The sequence below is a fragment of the Tamandua tetradactyla genome, chromosome 6, assembly GCF_023851605.1.
Source record: "Tamandua tetradactyla isolate mTamTet1 chromosome 6, mTamTet1.pri, whole genome shotgun sequence".
NCBI lineage: Eukaryota > Metazoa > Chordata > Mammalia > Pilosa > Myrmecophagidae > Tamandua > Tamandua tetradactyla.
Window position 1 is genome coordinate 43,068,899 of NC_135332.1, and position 21,579 is coordinate 43,090,477.

Sequence of the window (21,579 nt, forward strand, 5' to 3'; positions counted from 1 at the left end):
ACAAGAAAACTACAGACCAATCTCTCTAATGAATATCAATGCAAAAATCCCCAATAAAATACTAGCAAATCAAATCCAACAGCCCATTAAAGGAATTATACACATGATCAAGTGAGTTTTATTCCAGGTATGCAAGGGTAGTTTAAGATATGAAAATCAATTAGTGTAACACACCACATTAAAAAACCAAAAAAGAAAAACTACATGATCATATCAATTGACACAGAAAAGGCATTTCACAAAATCTAGCATTCCTTTTTGATACAGACACTTTGAAAGGTAGGAATCAAAGGAAACTTCCTCAACACGAAAAAGGGCATGTATGAAAAACCCACAGCTAAAATCATACTTGATGGTGAGAGACCAAAAGTTTTCCCTCTAAGATCAAGAACAAGTCAAGGATGCCCACTGCCCCCAACGATATTTAACATATACTGGAAGTTCTAGCTAGAACAATTAGGTAAGAAAAAGAAATAAAAGACATCAAAATCAGAAAGGAAGAAATAAAACTTTCACTATTTGTAGACATCATAAATGGGACGTCCTCAAAAGTGAATACTGCTCTTCCAAAGACTTTGGCAAGAAGGTTAAAAAAAAAAAAAAAGCAACCAATTCAATGGAAAAAAAATTTAGAAAGTCTTGAAAAATCTATGGCAAAGCTAGTAAGGCTAATAAACAAGTTCAGAAAGGTGGGTGGAGGGATACAAGAGCTACACACTAAAATCAATAGTGTTTCTATACACTAGTAATGAGCTATCCAAGGAGGAAAGAAAATAAAATTCCATTTACAACAGCAACTAAAAGACTCAAATACCTATGAACAAACTTAACTAAGGATTTAAAGGAACTGTACACAGAAAACTACAAAACATTGGTTAAAAGAAATCAAAGATGTAAATAAATGGAAGCACATTCTATATTCAGGGACTGGATGGCTAAATGTCAATATGATGCCAATCCTACCCAAATTTATCTAATGATTCAAATGCAATACCAATCAAAATTCCAACAGCCTGAGCCCTCAATCTTGGGTTTTGTACATATGAAACTTAACCCCGCACAGGATAGGTTAAGCCTACTCAAAATTAGGCCTAAGTGTCATCCCCAGAGAGCCTCTTTTGTTGCTCAGATGTGGCCTCCTTCTCTCAGCCAATATGACAAAAAACTCACTGCCCTCCAACTCTCTAAGTGGGACATGACTCACAGAGGTGTGGACCTTCCTGGCAATGTGGGACAGAAATCCTAGAATGAGCTGGGAATCGACATCAAGGGATTGAGAAAACCTTCTCGACCAAAAGAGGGAAGAGCAAAATGAGACAAAATAAAGTGTCAATGGCTGAGAGATTCCAAACAGAGTAGAGGTTATCCTGGAGGTTATTCTTACACATTAAATAGATATCACCTTTTTCAGTTAAGGTATATGGGAGAGGCCAGAGCGAACTGCTTGAAAACATAGAGCTGTGTTCCAGTAACCATGTTTCTTAGGGATGATTGTATAATGCTTTTGCAATGTGACTGTCTGATTGTGAAAACCTTGTGTCTGATGCTCCTTTTATCTACCTTATCAACAGATGAGTAAGACATATGGATTAAAAATAAGTAAATAATAGGGGGAACAAATGTCAAAATAAATTTAATAGATTTAAAAGCTGGTGATTGGTGAAGGGGAGGGGGAGTGGGTATGGTAAGTACGAATTTTTTTCTTTTTTATTTCTTTTTCTGGATTGATGCAAATGTTCTCAGAGGTGATCATGGTGATGAATATACAACTATTTGATGGTATTGTGAGTTATTATTTATATACCAAGAATGGAATAATCATATGGTAAGAATGCTCATATTAGCATGCTGTTATGTTTTGAAAAAAATTAAAAACTTAAAAAAAATATTCCAGTTTCCGGGTCAAGAAGGCGGCTTAACAACATGCACATTTTAGTTCGTCCTCCAGAACAACTACTAAATAACCAGAAACAGTACAGAACAGCTCCTGGGGCCACGTCAGTGACTGGACACACAGCGTATCCCACTCTGGACCAGCTGGAGCGGATGTAAGCCCCCACAGAACCGTGAGTGCCCAAAGCTGTGGCTGCTGGCGCCCCTCCCCCATAGGCTGCTTCCCAGAGGGGAAAGGAAAAGAATTTTACCAGCAGCAGGGACTGAGCACAATGAAACACCAATTGTAGAATTAATTAACAAATTCTGACTACTAAAAATAGGTCCCCAGCTTAGGTGAACCTGGTCAAAGGGGAGGTTGCTCATTTTTGCCCCAGCACCAAGGGGGCAGGGCCAACAGAAAAAGGGGGAAAAAAAAGGAGACAGGTTTTTGTGGCTGTGTTTCTACAAAGGCTTGACTGCCTTTGGATATAGCAGCAGAAATTCTCAGGTTGCAACTGCCCCAGGCATACACAGAAGTGAGCTCGTCTGGGGGCTTGTCTGGAGCCTGTGCCTTTCCCAGTGGAGGGGTGAAGCCCAACTCAGATGGAATCCCTCCCTCAAGGAATTCAGACACCAGGGCTTGGTAATTTGAAGCCATTAAAACCAGCCTACAACCTCTCCTCTGTCTCCACCATGCCCCCAGCAGGAAGAGTCCACCAAAGTTAAAGGTATTGCATCATCTTACGCTGGTGGGACCTGCAGGCAGACAAGTGACACATACTGGGCAGGATAAGAAAAACAGAGTCCAGAGACTTCACAGGAAAGTCTTTCAACCTGCTGGGTCTCACTCTCAGGGAAAACCGGCACTGGTGACTCTTTCCTCCTGATAGGAGGCCAGTTTGGTCTGGGAAAATCTGGCTGGGGGCTATAATATCTAAGTAGACCCTCCTAAGGGTGGCGGGGGAAAAGGCACCATACAAGCAGGGCAAGAAACAAGAAAACAAGAACTGAAAAATTCTCCTCTGTTAGACAAAACTTAAGCTAGAGGTCCACATAAAGCTGAACTGAATGTCAAAGAACAGATAGACAACAAATTCATCCAGCAAGAAAACCCTAGGTAAAAGAAGTGAAAGCAATCTCCAGAATAAACTAATTAAGGTAATTAAATGCCTAGATGCCAGCAAAAAAAATAAATAACACTAGGAAAATTGAAGATATGGCCCAGTCAAAGGAACAAACCAACAATTCAAATGAGATACAGGAGCTGAAACAATTAATTCAGAATATATGAACAGACATGGAAAACCTCATCAAAAACCAAATCAATGAATTGAGGGAGGATATAAAGAAGGCAAGGAATGAACAAAAAGAAGAAATTGAAAGTCTGAAAAAACAAATCACAGAACTTCTGGGAATGAAAGGCAAGGTAGAAGAGATGAAAAAAACAATGGAAACCTACAATGTTAGATTTCGAGAGGCAGAACATAGGATTAGTGTACTGGAGGACAGAACATCTGAAATCCGGCAAGAAAAAGAAAATATAGGGGAAAAAATGGAAAAATATGAGCAGGGACTCAGGGAATTGAAAGAAAATATGAAGCACACGAATATACGTGTTGTGGGTGTCCCAGAAGAAGAAGAGAAGGAAAGGAGGGGAAAAACTAATGGAGGAAATTATTGCTGAAAATTTCCCAACTCTTATGAAATACTTAAAATTACAGATTCAAGAAGTGCAGCGTACCCCGAAGAGAAGAGATCCAAATAGACATACTCCAAGACATTTACTAATCAGAACGTCAGAGGTCAAAGAGAAAGAGAGAATCTTGAAAGCAGCAAGAAAAAAGCAATCCATCACATACAAGGGGAGCCCAATAAGACCATGTACAGATCTCTCAGCAGAAACCATGGAGGCAAGAAGACAGTGGGATGATATATTTAAATTACTAAAAGAGAAAAACTGCCAGCCAAGAATTCTATATCCAGCAAAACTGTCTTTCAAAAATGAGGAAGAAATTAAAACATTTTCAGACAAAAAAATCACTGAGAGAATTTGTGACCAAGAGACCAGCTCTGCAAGAAATACTAAAGGGAGCACTAGAGACAGATACAAAGAAAGGAGAGACAGGTGTGGAGAAGAGTGTAGAAAGGAAGACTATGAGTAAAGGTAAAAAGAAGGAAAATTAGATATGACATATAAAATCCAGAAGGCAAAATAGTAGAAGAGAGTACTACCCATGCAGTAATAACATTGAATGTTAATGGATTAAGCTCTCTAATCAAAAGAAATAGTCTGGCAGAATGGATTAAAAAACAGGACCCATCTACATGCTGTCTCTACTCAAAGGACATGAGGGCAAGGACACAAATGGACATTTACACACCAATGTTTATAGCAGCATTATTTACAATTACCAAAGATGGAAGCAGTCAAAATGTCCATCAACAGACGAGTGGCTAAACAAACTGTGGCATTTACGTAAGATGGAATATTATGCAGCTGTAAGACAGAATAAAGTTATGAAGTATGTAACAACATGAATGGACCTTAAGGACAGTATGCTGAGTGTGATTAGCCAGAAACAAAAGGACAAATACTGTATGGTCTCACTGATATGAATTGACATTAGTGAATAAACTTGGAATATTTCATTGGTAACAGAGACCATCAGGAGATAGAAATAGGGTAAGATATTGGGTAACTGGAGCTGAAGGGATACAGACTGTGCAACAAGACTGAATATAAAAGCTCAGAAATGGACAGTACAATATTACCTAACTGTAATACAATTATGTTAAAACACTGAATAAAGCTGCATATGAGAATGATAGAGGGAAGGGCTGGGGCATAAATGAAATCACAAAGAAAGACAATAAAGATTGAGATGGTATAATCCAGGAACGCCTAGAGTGTATAATGATAGTGACTAAATGTACAAATTTTAAAAATGTTTTTGCATGAGGAAGAACAAAAGAATGTCATTACTGCAGTGTGCTGAAAACAGAGGTAATATTTTAAAATTTCAACTTATGTGTGAGACTAACGCAAAAAATGTTTATTTGGTACAAATTTATACTTTGACCAGTTCGTCTTCTAATATAACTTATGTAGATAGTTGGTTAAACACCTTAAGTACATGGAACTTTGTATAGGACATGAGATTTTGTTGGTTTGTCTAGGTGATGCCCTGATGAATCCCAGAGTGGTTTGATCAGTGAGTGGAAAAGTATTTGCAAAGTCCCCTTTGGGGGACGGTGAGAACAGGGGAAACTCAACTTCCCAAAGTTGAATTCTTGATATTCTCACAAGCAATGTGGGCAACCAAAGCTACAGGTTGAGCCCCCAGTCTTGGGGTTTGTTCATATGAAACTTAATCCCATAGGGGATAGGTCAAGCCTACTTAAAATTAGCCCTAAGAGTCACCCCCAAGAGAACCTTTTTTGTTGCTCAGATGTGGCCTCTCTCTCCATCCAACACAGCAAGCAAACTCACCACTCTCCCCCTCTCTATATGGGACATGACTCTCAGGGGTGTGGATCTTCCTGGCAATGTGGAGGGAAATCCCAGAATGAGCTGAGATTCAGCATCAAGGGATTGAGAAAAACTCTAGAATGAGCTGAGACCCAGCATCAAGGGGTTGAGAAAACCTTCTCCACCAAAAGGGGCAGAGTGAAATGAGACAAAGTGTCAATGGCTGAGAGATTAGAGTTGAGAGGTTATCCTGGAGGTTATTCTTACGCATTAAGTAGATATCACCTTGTTAACCAAGATGTAATGGAGAGGCTAGAGGGAATTGCTTGAAAATGTAGAGCTGTGTTCCAGTAGCCGTGTTTCCTGCAGATGACTGTATAATGATATAGCTTTTGCAGTGTGACTGTGTGATTATGAAAACCTTGTTTCTGGTTCTCCTTTTATCTACCTTGTCAACAGATGAGTAGAACATATAGAATAAAAATAAATAATAGGGGGAATAAATGTTAAAATAAATTTAGTTTGAAATGCTAGTGATCAATGAAAGGGAGGGGTAAGGGGTATGGTATATAAAATTTTTTTTTTCTGTTTTTTATTTTTCTGTTGTCTTTTTATTTCTTTTTCTGAATTGATGCAAACGTTCTGGGAAGTGATCATGATGATGAATATGCAACTATGTAATGATATTGTGAATTGCTGAGTGTATGTGTTGGGAATGTTTGTGTTTCTTTCTTGTAATTTTTTTTTAAATTCCAACATAAGTTTATTCTGGGAATGTCAAATGGTGCAACCACTGTGGAAGGCAGTTTGGCGGTTCCTCAAAAAGCTGAATATAGAATTGCCATACGACCCAGCAATACCATTGCTAGGTATCTACTCAGAGGACTTAAGGGCAAAGACACAAACGGACATTTGCACACCAATGTTTATAGCAGCATTATTTACAATTGCAAAGAGATGGAAACAGCCAAAATGTCCATCAACAGACGAGTGGCTAAACAAACTGTGGTATATACATACAATGGAATATTATGCAGCTTTAAGACAGAATAAACTTATGAAGCATGTAATAACATGGATGGACCTAGAGAACATTATGCTGAGTGAGACTAGCCAAAAACTAAAGGACAAATACTGTATGGTCCCCTGATGTGAACCGACACTAGAGAATAAACTTGGAATATGTCATTGGTAACAGAGACCATCAGGAGTTAGAAATAGGGTAGGATAATGGGTAATTGGAGCTGAAGGGATACAGACTGTGCAATAGGACTGAATACAAAAACTCAAAAATGGACAGCACAATACTACCTAATTGTAATGTAATTATGTTAAAACACTGAATGAAGCTGCATCTGAGCTATAGTTTTTTTTGTGTTTTTTTCTGTTTTTTTAGTATATTTTTTGTATTTTTTATTTTTATTTTTTCTCTATATTATCATTTTATTTCTTTTTCTGTTGTCTTGCTATTTCTTTTTCTAAATCGATGCAAATGTACTAAGAAATTATGATCATACATCTATGTGATGATATTAAGAATCACTGATTGCATATGTAGAATGGAATGATTTCTAAATGTTGTGTTAATTTTTTTTAATAAATTTAAAAAAAAATTCCAACAGTCTACTCTGCAGAAATGGAAAAATTAATTATCAAATTTATTTGGAAGGGCAAGGGGCTCCAATAGTCAAAAACATCTTGAGAAAGAATGAAGTGGAAGGGCTCACGTTTCCTGACTTTAAAGCATATTACAAAGCTATTGTGGTCAAAACAGTATGGTATTAGCATCAAGACTGACATACTGATCAACTGAATCGATTTGAGAATTCAGAAACAGACCCGCTTGTCTATGGTCTTGATATTTCACAAGGATGCGAAGTCCACTCAACTGGGACAGAATAGTCTATTCAATAAATGGAGCTGGGAGAACTGGCTATCCTAAATCAACAGAATGAAAGAGGACCCATATTTCACACCCTATACAAAAATTAACTTAAAATGGATCAAAGACCTAAATATAAGAGCCAGTACCATAAAATCCTGAAAGAAAATATAGGGTAGCTTCTTCAAGATCTTGTAGTAGGAGATGGTTTCTTAGACCTTACACCAAAGCAAGGGAAACAATAACAACAACAACAAACAGATAAGCGGGATATCCTCAAAACTGAATACTCCTGTTCTTCAAAAACTTTGCTAAGAGGGTAAAAAAAGCAGCCAACTCAATAGAAAAAAACTATCTGAAAACCACAATCTGATAGGGGTTTGATATCTAAAATATATAAAGAAATCCTACAACTCAACAATAAAAGGACAACCCAATTAAAAAATGGGTAAAAGATATGAAACAGACATTTCTCCACTTAGAAAATACAAATGGCTAAAATGTATATGAAAAGATGCTCATCTTCACTAGCTATTAGGGAAATGTCAATCAAAATCACAATGAAGGGATCCAAGATGGCGTCTTAGTAAGGTACATGCGTCTTAGTTCCTCCAACTCCAAATCAACTAATAGGTGAACAGAAACAGTACAGAACAGCTCCCGGGGCTACAGCAGGGAATGGACACACATCGTAACCCAGTCTGGGCTGGTTAGTCTGACTGCGAAACTCGGCTGCGGTGAGTGAGATCCCTGAGCGGCGGGCGATTTCCCGAGCAGCCGCAGCTGCGGCGGTCCGAGCTAATCCCTCCCTCCTTCCCGGGCTGGCTGAGAGACGCGGAGAGACAAGCTTCCCAGCCAAGGCGGCCGGCGCCACACTTTTGCGGGCGGCTTCGAGTCTCGGCTTCGAGTCCGCGACTACGAGTCTCGGATCAGAGGGCTATCCAAAGTCTGGGCTGGCAAGTCTGACTGCGAGACTTGGCTGTAGCGAGACCCCCGAGCGGCCGCAGCTGCGGCGGTCCGAGCTAATCCCTCCCTCCTGCCCGGGCTGGCTCAGAGACTCGGAGAGACAAGCTTCCCAGGCAAGGCGGCCGGCGCCACACGTTTGCGGGCGGCTTCGAGTCTCGGCTTCGAGTCCGCAGCTACGAGTCTCAGATCAGAGGGCTATCCAAAGTCTGGGCTGGCAAGTCTGACTGCGACTCTTGGCTGCGGCGAGACCCCCGAGCAGCGCGCGATATGCCGAGCAGCCGCAGCTGCGGCGGTCCGAGCTAATCCCTCCCTCCTTCCCGGGCCGCCTGAGAGTATCCGAGAAGCAAGTTTCCCAAGCCGAGGCAGGCGGCGCCCTTCTTTTGCGGGCGGCTTCGAGTCTCGGCTTTGAGTCCGCGGCTACAAATCTCAGATCAGAGGGCTATCCAAAGTCTGGGCTGGCTAGATTGACTGCGAGACTCGGCTGCGGTGAGACCCACGAGCGGCGCGCGATTTCCCGATCAGCGGCAGCTGCGGTAGTCCGATCTACTACCTCCCTCCTTTCCGGGCCGGCTGACAGTATTGGAGAAGCAAGTTTCCCAAGCCGAGGCAGGCGGCACCCCTCTTTTGCGGGCGGCTTCGAGTCTCTGCTTCGAGTCCGCGGATACGAGTCTCGGATAGGAGGGCTATCCAAGCCGCGGTAGTCCCCCCCCACGGGAGGCTTCCTGGTCCAGTGGGGAATCCCCCAGGCCCGCTGCGGCCCGCAACCAGCCACAGGGTCCCTTCAAGCCGCGGCAGCTGACGCCCCCACCACGCGCGGCCCCTGAACCAACGGAGAGAATTGGATCCGAAATCCCCAGGCCACGGAGATCGGTGACTGGGGGAGACCCATTCCAAACACTTGAGACAAACGTGTGCCATGTGCGCCACGTACTGGGCAAGATAAGAAAAACAGATCCCAGAGATTTCACAGAAAAATCTTACAACCTTGCTGGGTCCAACACCCAGAGAAATCTGAATAAATGCCCTGATGTCAGCAGCAGAAGATAACTGTCCACGCTCAAAAGACTGAGAATATGGCCCAGTCAAAGGAACAAACCAATAGCTCAAATGAGACACAAGAGCTGAGACAACTAATGCTGAATATACGAACAGAAATGGAAAACCTCTTCAAAAATGAAATCGATAAATTGAGGGAGGACATGAAGAGGACATGGGCTGAACATAAAGAAGAAATAGAAAAACTGAAAAAACAAATCGCAGAACTTATGGAAGTGAAGGATAAAGTAGCAAACATAGAAAAAATAATGGATAGCTACAATGATAGATTTAAAGAGACAGAAGATAGAATTAGTGATTTGGAGGATGGAACATCTGAATTCCAAAAACAAACAGAAACTATAGGGAAAAGAATGGAAAACTTTGAACAGGGTATCAGGGAATTCAAGGACAATATGAACCGCACAAATATACATGTTGTGGGTGTCCCAGAAGGAGAAGAGAAGGGAAAAGGAGGAGAAAAACTAATGGAAGAAATTATCACTGAAAATTTCCCAACTCTTATGAAAGACCTAAAATTACAGATCCAAGAAGTGCAGCGCACCCCAAAGAGATTAGACCCAAATAGGCGTTCCCCAAGACACTTACTAGTTAGAATGTCAGAGGTCAAAGAGAAAGAGAGGATCTTGAAAGCAGCGAGAGAGAAGCAATCCATCACATACAAGGGAAACCCAATAAGACTATGTGTAGATTTCTCAGCAGAAACCATGGAAGCTAGAAGACAGTGGGATGATATATTTAAAATACTAAAAGAGAAAAACTGCAAACCAAGACTCCTATATCCAGCAAAATTATCCTTCAAAAATGAGGGAGAAATTAAAACATTCTCAGACAAAAAGTCACTGAAAGAATTTGTGACCAAGAGACCAGCTCTGCAAGAAATACTAAAGGGAGCACTAGAGTCAGATACAAAAAGACAGAAGAGAGAGATATGGAAAAGAGTGTAGAAAGAAGGAAAATCAGATATGATATATATATATATATATATATATATATAATACAAAAGGCAAAATGTTAGAGGAAAATATTATCCAAACAGTAATAACACTAAATGTCAATGGACTGAATTCCCCAATCAAAAGACATAGATTGGCAGAATGGATTAAAAAACAGGATCCTTCTATATGCTGTCTACAGGAAACACATCTTAGACCCAAAGATAAACATAGGTTGAAAGTGAAAGGTTGGGAAAAGATATTTCATGCAAATAACAACCAGAAAAGAGCAGGAGTGGCTATACTAATATCCAACAAATTAGACTTCAAATGTAAAACAGTTAAAAGAGACAAAGAAGGACACTATATACTAATAAAAGGAACAATTAAACAAGAAGACATAACAATCATAAATATTTACGCACCGAACCAGAATGCCCCAAAATATGTGAGGAATACACTGCAAACACTGAAAAGGGAAATAGACTCATATACCATAATAGTTGGAGACTTCAACTCACCACTCTCATCAATGGACAGAACATCTAGACAGAGGATCAACAAAGAAATAGAGAATCTGAATATTACTATAAATGAACTAGACTTAATCGACATTTATAGGACATTACATCCCACAACAGCAGGATACACCTTTTTCTCAAGTGCTCATGGATCATTCTCAAAGATAGACCATATGCTGGGTCACAAAGCAAGTCTTAATAAATTTTAAAAGATTGAAATCTTACACAACACTTTCTCGGACCATAAAGGAATGATGTTGGAAATCAATAATAGGCAGAGTGCCAGAAAATTCACAAATACGTGGAGGCTCAACAACACACTCCTAAACAACGAGTGGGTCAAAGAAGAAATTGCTAGAGAAATTAGCAAATACCTCGAGGTGAATGAAAATGAAAACACAACATATCAAAACTTATGGGACGCAGCAAAGGCAGTGCTAAGAGGGAAATTTATTGCTCTAAATGCCTATATCAGAAAAGAAGAAAAGGCAAAAATGCAGGAATTAACTATCCATTTGGAAGAACTGGAGAAAGAACAGCAAGCTAACCCCAAAGCAAGCAAAAGGAAAGAAATAACAAAGATTAGAGCACAAATAAATGAAATTGAAAACATGAAAACAATAGAGAAAATCAATAAGACCAGAAGTTGGTTCTATGAGAAAATCAATAAGATTGATGGGCCCTTAGCAAGATTGACAAAAAGAAGAAGAGAGAGGATGCAAATAAATAAGATCAGAAATGGAAGAGGAGACATAACTACTGACCTCACAGAAATAAAGGAGGTAATAACAGGATACTATGAACAACTTTACGCTAATAAATACAACAATTTAGATGAAATGGACGGGTTCCTGGAAAGACATGAACAACCAACTTTGACTCAAGAAGAGATAGATGACCTCAACAAACCAATCACAAGTAAAGAAATTGAATTAGTCATTCAAAAGCTTCCTAAAAAGAAAAGTCCAGGACCAGACGGCTTCACATGTGAATTCTATCAAACATTCCAGAAAGAATTAGTACCAACTCTCCTCAAACTCTTCAAAAAAATCGAAGTGGAGGGAAAACTACCTAATTCATTCTATGACGCCAACATTACCCTCATACCAAAACCAGGCAAAATTATTACAAGAAAAGAAAACTACAGGCCGATCTCTCTAATGAATACAGATGCAAAAATCCTCAATAAAATTCTAGCAAATCGCATCCAACAACACATTAAAAGAATTATACATCATGACCAAGTAGGATTCATCCCAGGTATGCAAGGATGGTTCAACATAAGAAAATCAATTAATGTAATACACCATATCAACAAATCAAAGCAGAAAAATCACATGATCATCTCAATTGATGCAGAGAAGGCATTTGACAAGATTCAACATTCTTTCCTGTTGAAAACACTTCAAAGTATAGGAATACAAGGGAACTTCCTTAAAATGATAGAGGGAATATATGAAAAACCCACAGCTAATATCATCCTTAATGGGGAAAAATTGAAAACATTCCCCCTAAGATCAGGAACAAGACAAGGATGTCCACTATCACCACTATTATTCAACATTGTGTTGGAGGTTCTAGCCAGAGCAATTAGACAAGAAAAAGAAATACAAGGCATCAAAATTGGAAAGGAAGAAGTAAAACTATCACTGTTTGCAGACGATATGATAATATACATCGAAAACCCGGAAAAATCCACAACAAAACTACTAGAGCTAATAAATGAGTACAGCAAAGTAGCAGGTTACAAGATCAACATTCAAAAATCTGTAGCATTTCTATACACTAGCAATGAACAAGCGGAGGGGGAAATCAAGAAACGAATCCCATTTACAATTGCAACTAAAAGAATAAAATACCTAGGAATAAATTTAACTAAAGAGACAAAAAACCTATATAAAGAAAACTACAAAAAACTGCTAAAAGAAATCACAGAAGACCTAAACAGATGGAAGGGCATACCGTGTTCATGGATTGGAAGACTAAATATAGTTAAGATGTCAATCCTACCTAAATTGATTTACAGATTCAATGCAATACCAATCAAAATCCCAACAACTTATTTTTCAGAAATAGAAAAACCAATAAGCAAATTTATCTGGAAGGGCAGGGTGCCCCGAATTGCTAAAAACATCTTGAGGAAAAAAAACGAAGCTGGAGGTCTTGCACTGCCTGACTTTAAGGCATATTATGAAGCCACAGTGGTCAAAACAGCATGGTATTGGCATAAAGATAGATATATCGACCAATGGAATCGAATAGAGTGCTCAGATATAGACCCTCTCATCTATGGACATTTGATCTTTGATAAGGCAGTCAAGCCAACTCACCTGGGACAGAACAGTCTCTTCAATAAATGGTGCCTAGAGAACTGGATATCCATATGCAAAAGAATGAAAGAAGACCCATCTCTCACACCCTACACAAAAGTTAACTCAAAATGGATCAAAGATCTAAACATTAGGTCTAAGACCATAGAACAGTTAGAGGAAAATGTAGGGAGATATCTTATGAATCTTACAATTGGAGGCGGTTTTATGGACCTTACACCTAAAGCAAGAGCACTGAAGAAGGAAATAAATAAATGGGAACTCCTCAAAATTAAACACTTTTGTGCATCAAAGAACTTCATCAAGAAAGTAGAAAGACAGCCTACACAATGGGAATCAATATTTGGAAACGACATATCAGATAAAGGTCTAGTATCCAGAATTTATAATGAGATTGTTCAACTCAACAACAAAAAGATAGCCAACCCAATTACAAAATGGGAAAAAGACTTGAATAGACACCTCTCAGAGGAGGAAATACAAACGGCCAAAAGACACATGAAGAGATGCTCAATGTCCCTGGCCATTAGAGAAATGCAAATCAAAACCACAATGAGATATCATCTCACACCCACCAGAATGGCCATTATCAACAAAACAGAAAATGACAAGTGCTGGAGAGGATGCGGTGAAAGAGGCACACTTATCCACTGTTGGTGGGAATGTCAAATGGTGCAACCACTGTGGAAAGCAGTTTGGCGGTTCCTCAAAAAGCTGAATATAGAATTGCCATACGACCCAGCAATACCATTGCTGGGAATCTACTCAAAGGAATTAAAGGCAAAAACTCAAACAGACATTTGCACACCAATGTTTATAGCAGCGTTATTTACAATTGCAAAGAGATGGAAACAGCCAAAATGTCCATCAACAGACGAGTGGCTAAACAAACTGTGGTATATACATACGATGGAATATTATGCAGCTTTAAGGCAGGATAAACTTATGAAGCATGTAATAACATGGATGGACCTAGAGAACATTATGCTGAGTGAGTCTAGCCAAAAACTAAAGGACAAATACTGTATGGTCCCACTGATGTGAACAGACCTTCGAGAATAAACTTGGAATATGTCATTTGTAACAGAGTTCAGCAGGAGTTAGAAACAGGGTAAGATAATGGGTAATTGGAGCTGATGGAATACAGACTGTGCAATAGGACTAGATACAAAATCTCAAAAATGGACAGCACAATAATACCTAATTGTAAAGTAATCATGTTAAAATACTGAACGAAGCTGCATCCGAGCTATAGGTTCTTGTTTTGTTTTGTTTTGTTTGTTTTGTTCTTATTATTATTACTTTTATTTTTTTTCTCTATATTAACATTCTATATTTTTTTCTGTTATACTGCTAGTTCTTCTAAACCGATGCAAATGTACTAAGAAACGATGATCATGCATCTATGTGATGATGTTAAGAATTACTGATCGCATATGTAGAAAGGTATGATGTCTAAAAAAAAATGGTCAGCACAATACTGCCTAATTGTAAGGTAATTATGTTGGAACGCTGAATGAAGCTGCATCTGATCTATAGTTTTTTTTTGTTTTTTTTTCTTTCTCTTATATATTTTTGTACTTTTTATTTTTATTTGTGTTTTCTCTGTGTTATCACTTTATTTCTTTTTCTGTTGTCATGCTATTTCTTTCTCTAAATCGATGCATATGTACTGAGAAATGATGACCATACACCTATGTGATGATATTAAGAATTACTGATTGCATATGTAGAATGGATTGATTTCTAATGTTGTGTTAGTTAATTTTTTTAATTAATAAAAAAAAAAAAAAAATCACAATGAAGGGCAGGCCACAGTGGCTCAGCAGGCAAGAATGCTTGCCTGCCATGCCAGAGGACCGGGGTCAGTTTCCCTGTGCCTGCCCATGTTAAAAAAAAAAAAAAAAAAAAAAAAATCACAATGAGATGTCATTTCACACCTTCTAAAAAGGCCACTATTAAATAAACAGAACTACAAGTGTTGGAGAGGATGTGGAGAAATAGGAACATTTATTCACTGTTGGTATGTAAAATGGTATAGCCACTGTGGAAGATAATTTGGCAATTCCTCAGAAAGCCAAGTACAGAGCTGCCATATGATCTGGCAATCCCAATACTAGGAATATAATCAGAAGAACTGAAAAGCAGAGACATAAACAGACATCTGCACACCAATATTCATAGCAGCATTATTTACATATGCCAAAAGATGAAAAGAACCCAAGTGTACATCAACTAATGAATGAATAAACAAAATGTGGTATACACAGAAAATGGAATATTAGTTAACATTAAGAAGGAATGACATACTGAAGACGTGACAATATGAATGAACCTTAAGGACATTATGTTGAATGAAATAAGTCAGACACAAAAAGACAAATATTGTGCAATCTCACTGATATGAACTAATTATAACGTAAATTCACAGACAAAAAAAATCTAAACATAATTAGCAGGAGACAGAATGAGACTAGAGATGGAGAGTGGATTAAAATGTACAGAATTTTTAACTAGGTTGAATTTAAATCTCTGGAAATGGATAGAGGTGATAGCACATTATTGTGAGTATAACTGGCAGTCCTGAATTGTGTGTGAAAGTGGTTGAAAGAGGAAGTTTAGTCATGTATGTCCATACAAGGAAAGTTGGAAGTTATAACATGCGACTGCATAACACAGTGAATCTTATGGAGGACAATGATTGTGATTAGGAGTACAAAAATAAATAAATTCTTTCACGAACTAAAACAAATGCATGTCACTATTACAAAGAATTAATAACAGAGGAGTAAATGGGGGGAAATGTACTTATTGCAAACTATGGACTATAGTTAACAGTAATATTTTAATATTCTTTCATCAACAGTAACAAAGGTACCATACCAATGCTAAGGGTCAATAATAGGAGGGGATAAGAGCATGGGATATTCTGGGCTTTAAGTGTTCTAAAGTTGATTGTACTGTGGGCCACTGATTGTATATTTTGGATGAATTGCATGGTGGGGAATATCTCAATTAAATTGCACTAAAAGAAAAAACATGTATAAGAAAGTCAATTCACCTAATCTTTACACTCACAGAAATTCAACAAATTCAAATGGTTCTTCAGCAGCTACTTTGGGCAAGGCACTGTGTGGTCAACCCTAAGAGGACTGATTACAAATTTGTAAGGCAATATTTCTTTTTTAATTAAAAAAAAATTAACAACAAACAAAAAAAAACAATAAGATATCATTCCATTCTACACTTATAATCAATAATTCTTAATATCATCACATAGTTGCAGTCATCATTTCTTAGAACATTTGCATCAATTTAGAAAAGAAATAAAAGACAACAGAAAAAGAAATAAAACGATAATAGAGAAAAAAAAGTTATAAATACCATACCCTTTACCCCTCGCTTTCATTTTCACTAGCATTTCAAACTAAATTTATTTTAACATTTGTTCCCCCTATTATTTATTTTTATTCCATATGTTCTACTCTTTTGTTGATATGGTAGATAAAAAGAACATCAGATACAAGGTTTTCACATTCACAGAATCACAATGTGAAAGCGATATCATTGTTCAATCGTCATCAAGAAACATGGCTACTGGAACACAGCTCTACATTTTCAGGCAGTTCTGTCCAGTCTCTCCACTACATCTTGAATAACAAGGTGATATCTACTTAATGCGTAAGAATAACCTCCAGGATAACCTCTCGACTCTGGAATCTCTCAGCCATTGACACTTAGTCTCATTTCACTCTTCCCTCTTTTGGTCGAGAAGGTTCTCTCAATCCCTTGATGTTAATTCTCAGCTCATTCTAGGTTTTTCTCAGTCCCTTGATGTTGAGTCTCAGCTCATTCCAGGATCTCTGTCCCACGTTGCCAGGAAGGTTCACACCCCTGGGAGTCATGTCCCCGCAGAGAGAAGGAGGGTGGTGAGACTGCTCATCCTGTTGGCTGGAGGGAGAGGCCACATCTGAGCAACAAAAGAGGCTCTCCTGGGGGTGATTCTTAGGCCTAAATTTTAAGTAAACTTGACCTATCCTTTGTGGGGTTAACTTTCATATGAACAAACCTCAAGACTGGGGGCTCAGCCTATAGCTTTGGTTGTCTACGCTGCTTGTGAGAATGTCAAGAATTCGACTTGGGGAAGTTGAATTTCTCCCCACTCTCACCATTCCCCGAAGGGGGCTTGCAAATACTTTTCCACTCACTGATCCAATCACTCTGGGATTCATTGGGGCATCACTCTGGACAAACCAACAAATTCTCATGTCCTACCTGAGATTCCAAGTACTTATGATGTTCAATCAAACTATCTACATAAGTTATATTAGGTAATGCTCTAGTCAAAATATAAATTTTGAAACAAATAAACATTTTTTGCTTTAGTCTCACACATAAGGTGACATTTTAAAATATTAATTACCATCTATTTTCAGCACCCTGCAATGACATTCCTTTATTCTTCCTCACACAAAAACATTTTTATAATTTGTACACTGTACATTTCACTATTGTTATACACTCTAGGCATTCCTAGATTATACTGTCTCAATCTTTAACATCTATCTTTCTTTCTGATTTCATTTATGTCCCCAGCCCTCCTCCCTCTATCATTCTCACATGCAGCTTCATTCAGTGTTTTAACATAATTATATTACAGTCAGGTAGTATTGTGCTGTTGTAAGGTAATATTTTTGACTTCAACAACCTCAAGAATTAGCTAAGAGGGAGATACTACAAGGTAGTGGTTCTCTCCATGCAAGAATCTTTACAGGAGTCCTGCAAAGTCAAACTATTTTCATAATAACTCTAAGACTTTATTTGCCTTTTTTAGTGTATGGGCATTTGACTGATGGTCAAAAGCAGTAAGAGGTAAAATTCCTGATGCCTTAACAGGAGTTAAGGCAGTTGGCACCAAACTTAACTAACAGTCATTGTATACCCACCTGCAGTTAAAAAAAAAAAAAAAAAAAAAAAAGCAAGCCAGTTTTCATTTTAAGAATGTCCTTAAAAAAAAAAACAATGTCCTTGATGATGCAATAAAAATTAATTTTATTAAATCTCAACCCACGAACATGTCTTTTAAACACTATGAAAGGAGAGTATGCATAAAAGCTTATGCTGTATGCTATGGGTGTCTAGAGGAATAGGACTTGTGATTGAATTAAGAATTGAACAAGCAGTATTACTCACGGCACCATTTTTGCCTGAAATACTAACAAACTGTGTTAGTCTAGGGTTTTTAGCATACTTTTTTTTGAAAATTAACAAACTGAGCTTTTCACTTCAAAAAAAACAGCTGGTAGTACTTGTCAATGAAAAAAGTATAATTGTTGCTTAAAAACTCATTTTGGAGAGCGCATATCAACTGCTTAAAGACTTTTCTGATGAAATCAGTGATATCAACAAATGTGATTTTTTTCATATTGCATAATGAAATGCGTCAATATTTGGAAGATTTGCATAATTCAGTGAATCATTATTTTTCAAATGACTAATGCTCGATATTACAAAAACATACATGGAAAAAAAGACTGTTCAAAGCACAAGCTATGGACCAATGTATCTTAATGTAAGGACAGGAAAAGTTCATTGACAAGGTCTTGGATTCCACTGCACCTAACTTTGAGAAACTACCACTTTGGTGTAAAATATTCACAATTATCTGAAAAGATTAACAGGATATTCTTTTCTCTTCTATACATGTCTATGAGGCTGCTTTATACTTCAGCCAAACAACACAGCACAACAGACTGAATTTCTCCTTCACAGAAGAAATCATGTTGACTCGTAGACTGTATGATGAGTATATTTTTGTTTGAACTGTCTTTCTTGGAAGGGGGGAATGGAAAAAATACAGGAAAATGGAATGGTTCAATATACTCAGGAAAAAGGTGAGTAGACTAACATAGAAATGTGGGTAACATGCAATTGAATAAGAAGGCTGAAGCTGGACCAGGAAGAGCTTGGCGGGTGAATTATAAACTGAAAAGTTTATTTTATAGAAAATGAGGAGCCATCCATGAAATCTGGACTGAGGTAAAACATATTTTTTAGAAAACTGCATTTCCTGTGTTCAAAACTTACATACACTCAGCATATTCTTTTCTGTACAGATGGTCAAACTTAAAATATATTACAAAATTGGATCTGTTTTATTCAAGTCTGAAATCTAGGACTCTAACTAAGCACCACAGGAGTGAAAGTTTGATTCAAAAAATATGCACATGTAAAATACATACACATTCACATGGCCCCCGCTTTATTAAAATACGTTCATCAGTGTTTATATATATACTCCTTTTTCAATCAAGTAACTAGAAATGTGTCTGTACTTTTTCAATTCTTAAAGTTCAAACACACGGCAAATTCATCTTGCTCCAAAGTGTACTGTAAAATACACAGCACTCTAAATACTTCTTTGTGTCTAACCTTCTCTATCTTATTGCCCTGCTGTCTACTCCTAGTTCTCCTGCAGTCAATATGACATATTTCTGGAATATACTGCAGAGCTTCTACCATCCCTACACAAAAACAAAACAAATCCATAACGGGGCCTCTGGGATTGGATGGAAAACGCTTCCAACAACAAATCGACTGGTTGGTCTATGAGTCAATCAAATAATTTTGGCAGAAAGCCAGGCAAACAGAAAACAGACTTTGAAAGCGGCCAGCCTATAACTCTAGGACAATACCTCTTGAAAATATTCTGTATTTGACAAATCTTTGACTGTTTTCTCGATGTGTCTGTCCCTCTGCTGAAAACAAAGTAACTTTATTAGGCTTCCATAAACAAGAGTGTTTTTTTTTCCTATGCCCGAAGAGTATTATCTTCTTTTCTATTAGATAGATTCATTTCCTTTATTCACAGCAATGGGTAAACCACTATAGTCCTGTATAGGTAACATGTTGGATACAGAAACTTTGGCTGCTTTAGAAAACACTTAAAATTTAGATGAAACTGCAACCACAAACTCTTGAAGCTTCTACCTCGAATTTTTAGAAATTAAGGTTCCTATTTCCTTTTAGACTATCAGTAATTCCTTATCTTTTGCTACTTTGGTGGGTATTTACAATTTGTAACTACACTTAACTAGGAATTGTTGATAACTATCTGAAAGCAATTACCTAAGGCAATAACCAAAACAAAAAATATTGTACTTGTAAAAAGCCCTAGTAGAATTTAATATACACCCCTAACGCGGGGCCGGTTTACGAGATAATACGTTCAGCCCTTCTATTTTGCATATGCGGTACAGGTATAAAGATCCTAAAGCCAATTTATGGTCATCACAAAGTAATGCCTTCCAGGACTTTAAGTTACTCGATGATTACATTTCTACCCTTCTAAATTAGCTTATACTTGACTCTACCACCTATCCCAGGGTCAAGTTGGAGAACTGACACCACCGGTAGGAGGCAACCGAGAGGAACAAGTTCTTCAAGCACAAAATTATGACAGATTCTAAAGAAACACTCTAATTTTTGCCATCTCCCGCTTCCTTCGCGTAGCCCCGGCAGCGCCAGGTTTCAAATACTTTTTCTCTGGATGCATCCAAAGTGAAGCAGCGAAGGAACAAGACTGCTTTTCACTGATCCTTAAAAGATGGAAATAAAGGGAAATTCAGTTGCAGGGAGACAGCAAGGCCAATTTGTACGCTTCCAACTTTAAAGCGCTATTCGACCAAGACGTCTTCACTTCTATAAATGTACACTCTGAATGCGCTCTCGGGTGTCTCGGTTCACGCAGTGCTGGTGCTTAAAAGCTGCGAACTGCATGAAAAAGAGAAGGGCGCCAAACAAGCCGTGGAACTTACCCAGTTTCTTCCACATGGCCAGGTGACAAGCGAGAAAGCCTTTGCGGATGGCAGTACAAACCTTCGCCGGCTCGGACGAAGTAAAACCCTTCTGCTTCTTGATGAAACCCCACAAGTGCTCCCGGGCAAAGTGTGCCGCCTCCCGCCCGCCGTGTCCATCGCACACTGCGAAAAATGCCACAGAGGAACGGCGGCGGCAGCAGCGACCGGGAGCCTGCGAGGCCCCGGCGTCCGAGGGAAGATCGCGAGCTTCTCGAGCTGCCACCACTGGGCCTTTCCCAGAGACTTCGCCGCCAGGAAGAACCGGTGGCGGCGGCGACGGCTGAGAGGGCGAGCGCCGCGGCCAGGGCTTTTCTTCAACCGTCTGCTCAGGTTCCACAACGATCTGAGTAACATCCTCCATGTACTTCCTCCCGCCCTGGTCGGAGAAGACGCTCACTCCTAGTGAGTACAGCCCCGCCATAGCCGGCTGGTGAGGATCCCGCCGGTCCCACGCAGCCCGCCGAATCCGGCGACGGGAGACAGACTCTGCACTCGCCGGCCAACTATTGTTTATCTTCGACGACGCCGAGAGGGGGAGGGGGCGGTCCCGGCGCGGGGGGTGGGGGAGCGCGCGATGTCGGGACTTGTCCGCGAGAGCTGGGCCGGAGCGCTGGGGTGAAAGGAGCCGAGCAGTTGCGCCTGCGCAACGCGCTCGCCGCTCTCGCCCCGCCCTGCCCACGCCCACC

General features: G+C 39.0%; 1 protein-coding gene across 2 annotated transcripts in view; it reads right to left on the reverse strand.

Moving 5' to 3' along the window:
- The window catches only part of PPM1D (protein phosphatase, Mg2+/Mn2+ dependent 1D), a 78,942-nt gene extending 57,471 nt beyond the window's left edge, over window positions 1-21,471 (reverse strand). Inside the window, exon 1 of one of the 2 annotated variants that reach the window (XM_077165031.1) lies at window positions 20,852-21,471. In XM_077165031.1, the coding sequence (XP_077021146.1) occupies window positions 20,852-21,314 (463 nt within the window). In that variant the 5' untranslated portion in view covers window positions 21,315-21,471. The remainder of the gene's footprint in view (window positions 1-20,851) is intronic. The other variant, XM_077165030.1, reaches the window with a different exon arrangement.
- Between the last annotated feature and the right edge of the window lie 108 nt (window positions 21,472-21,579).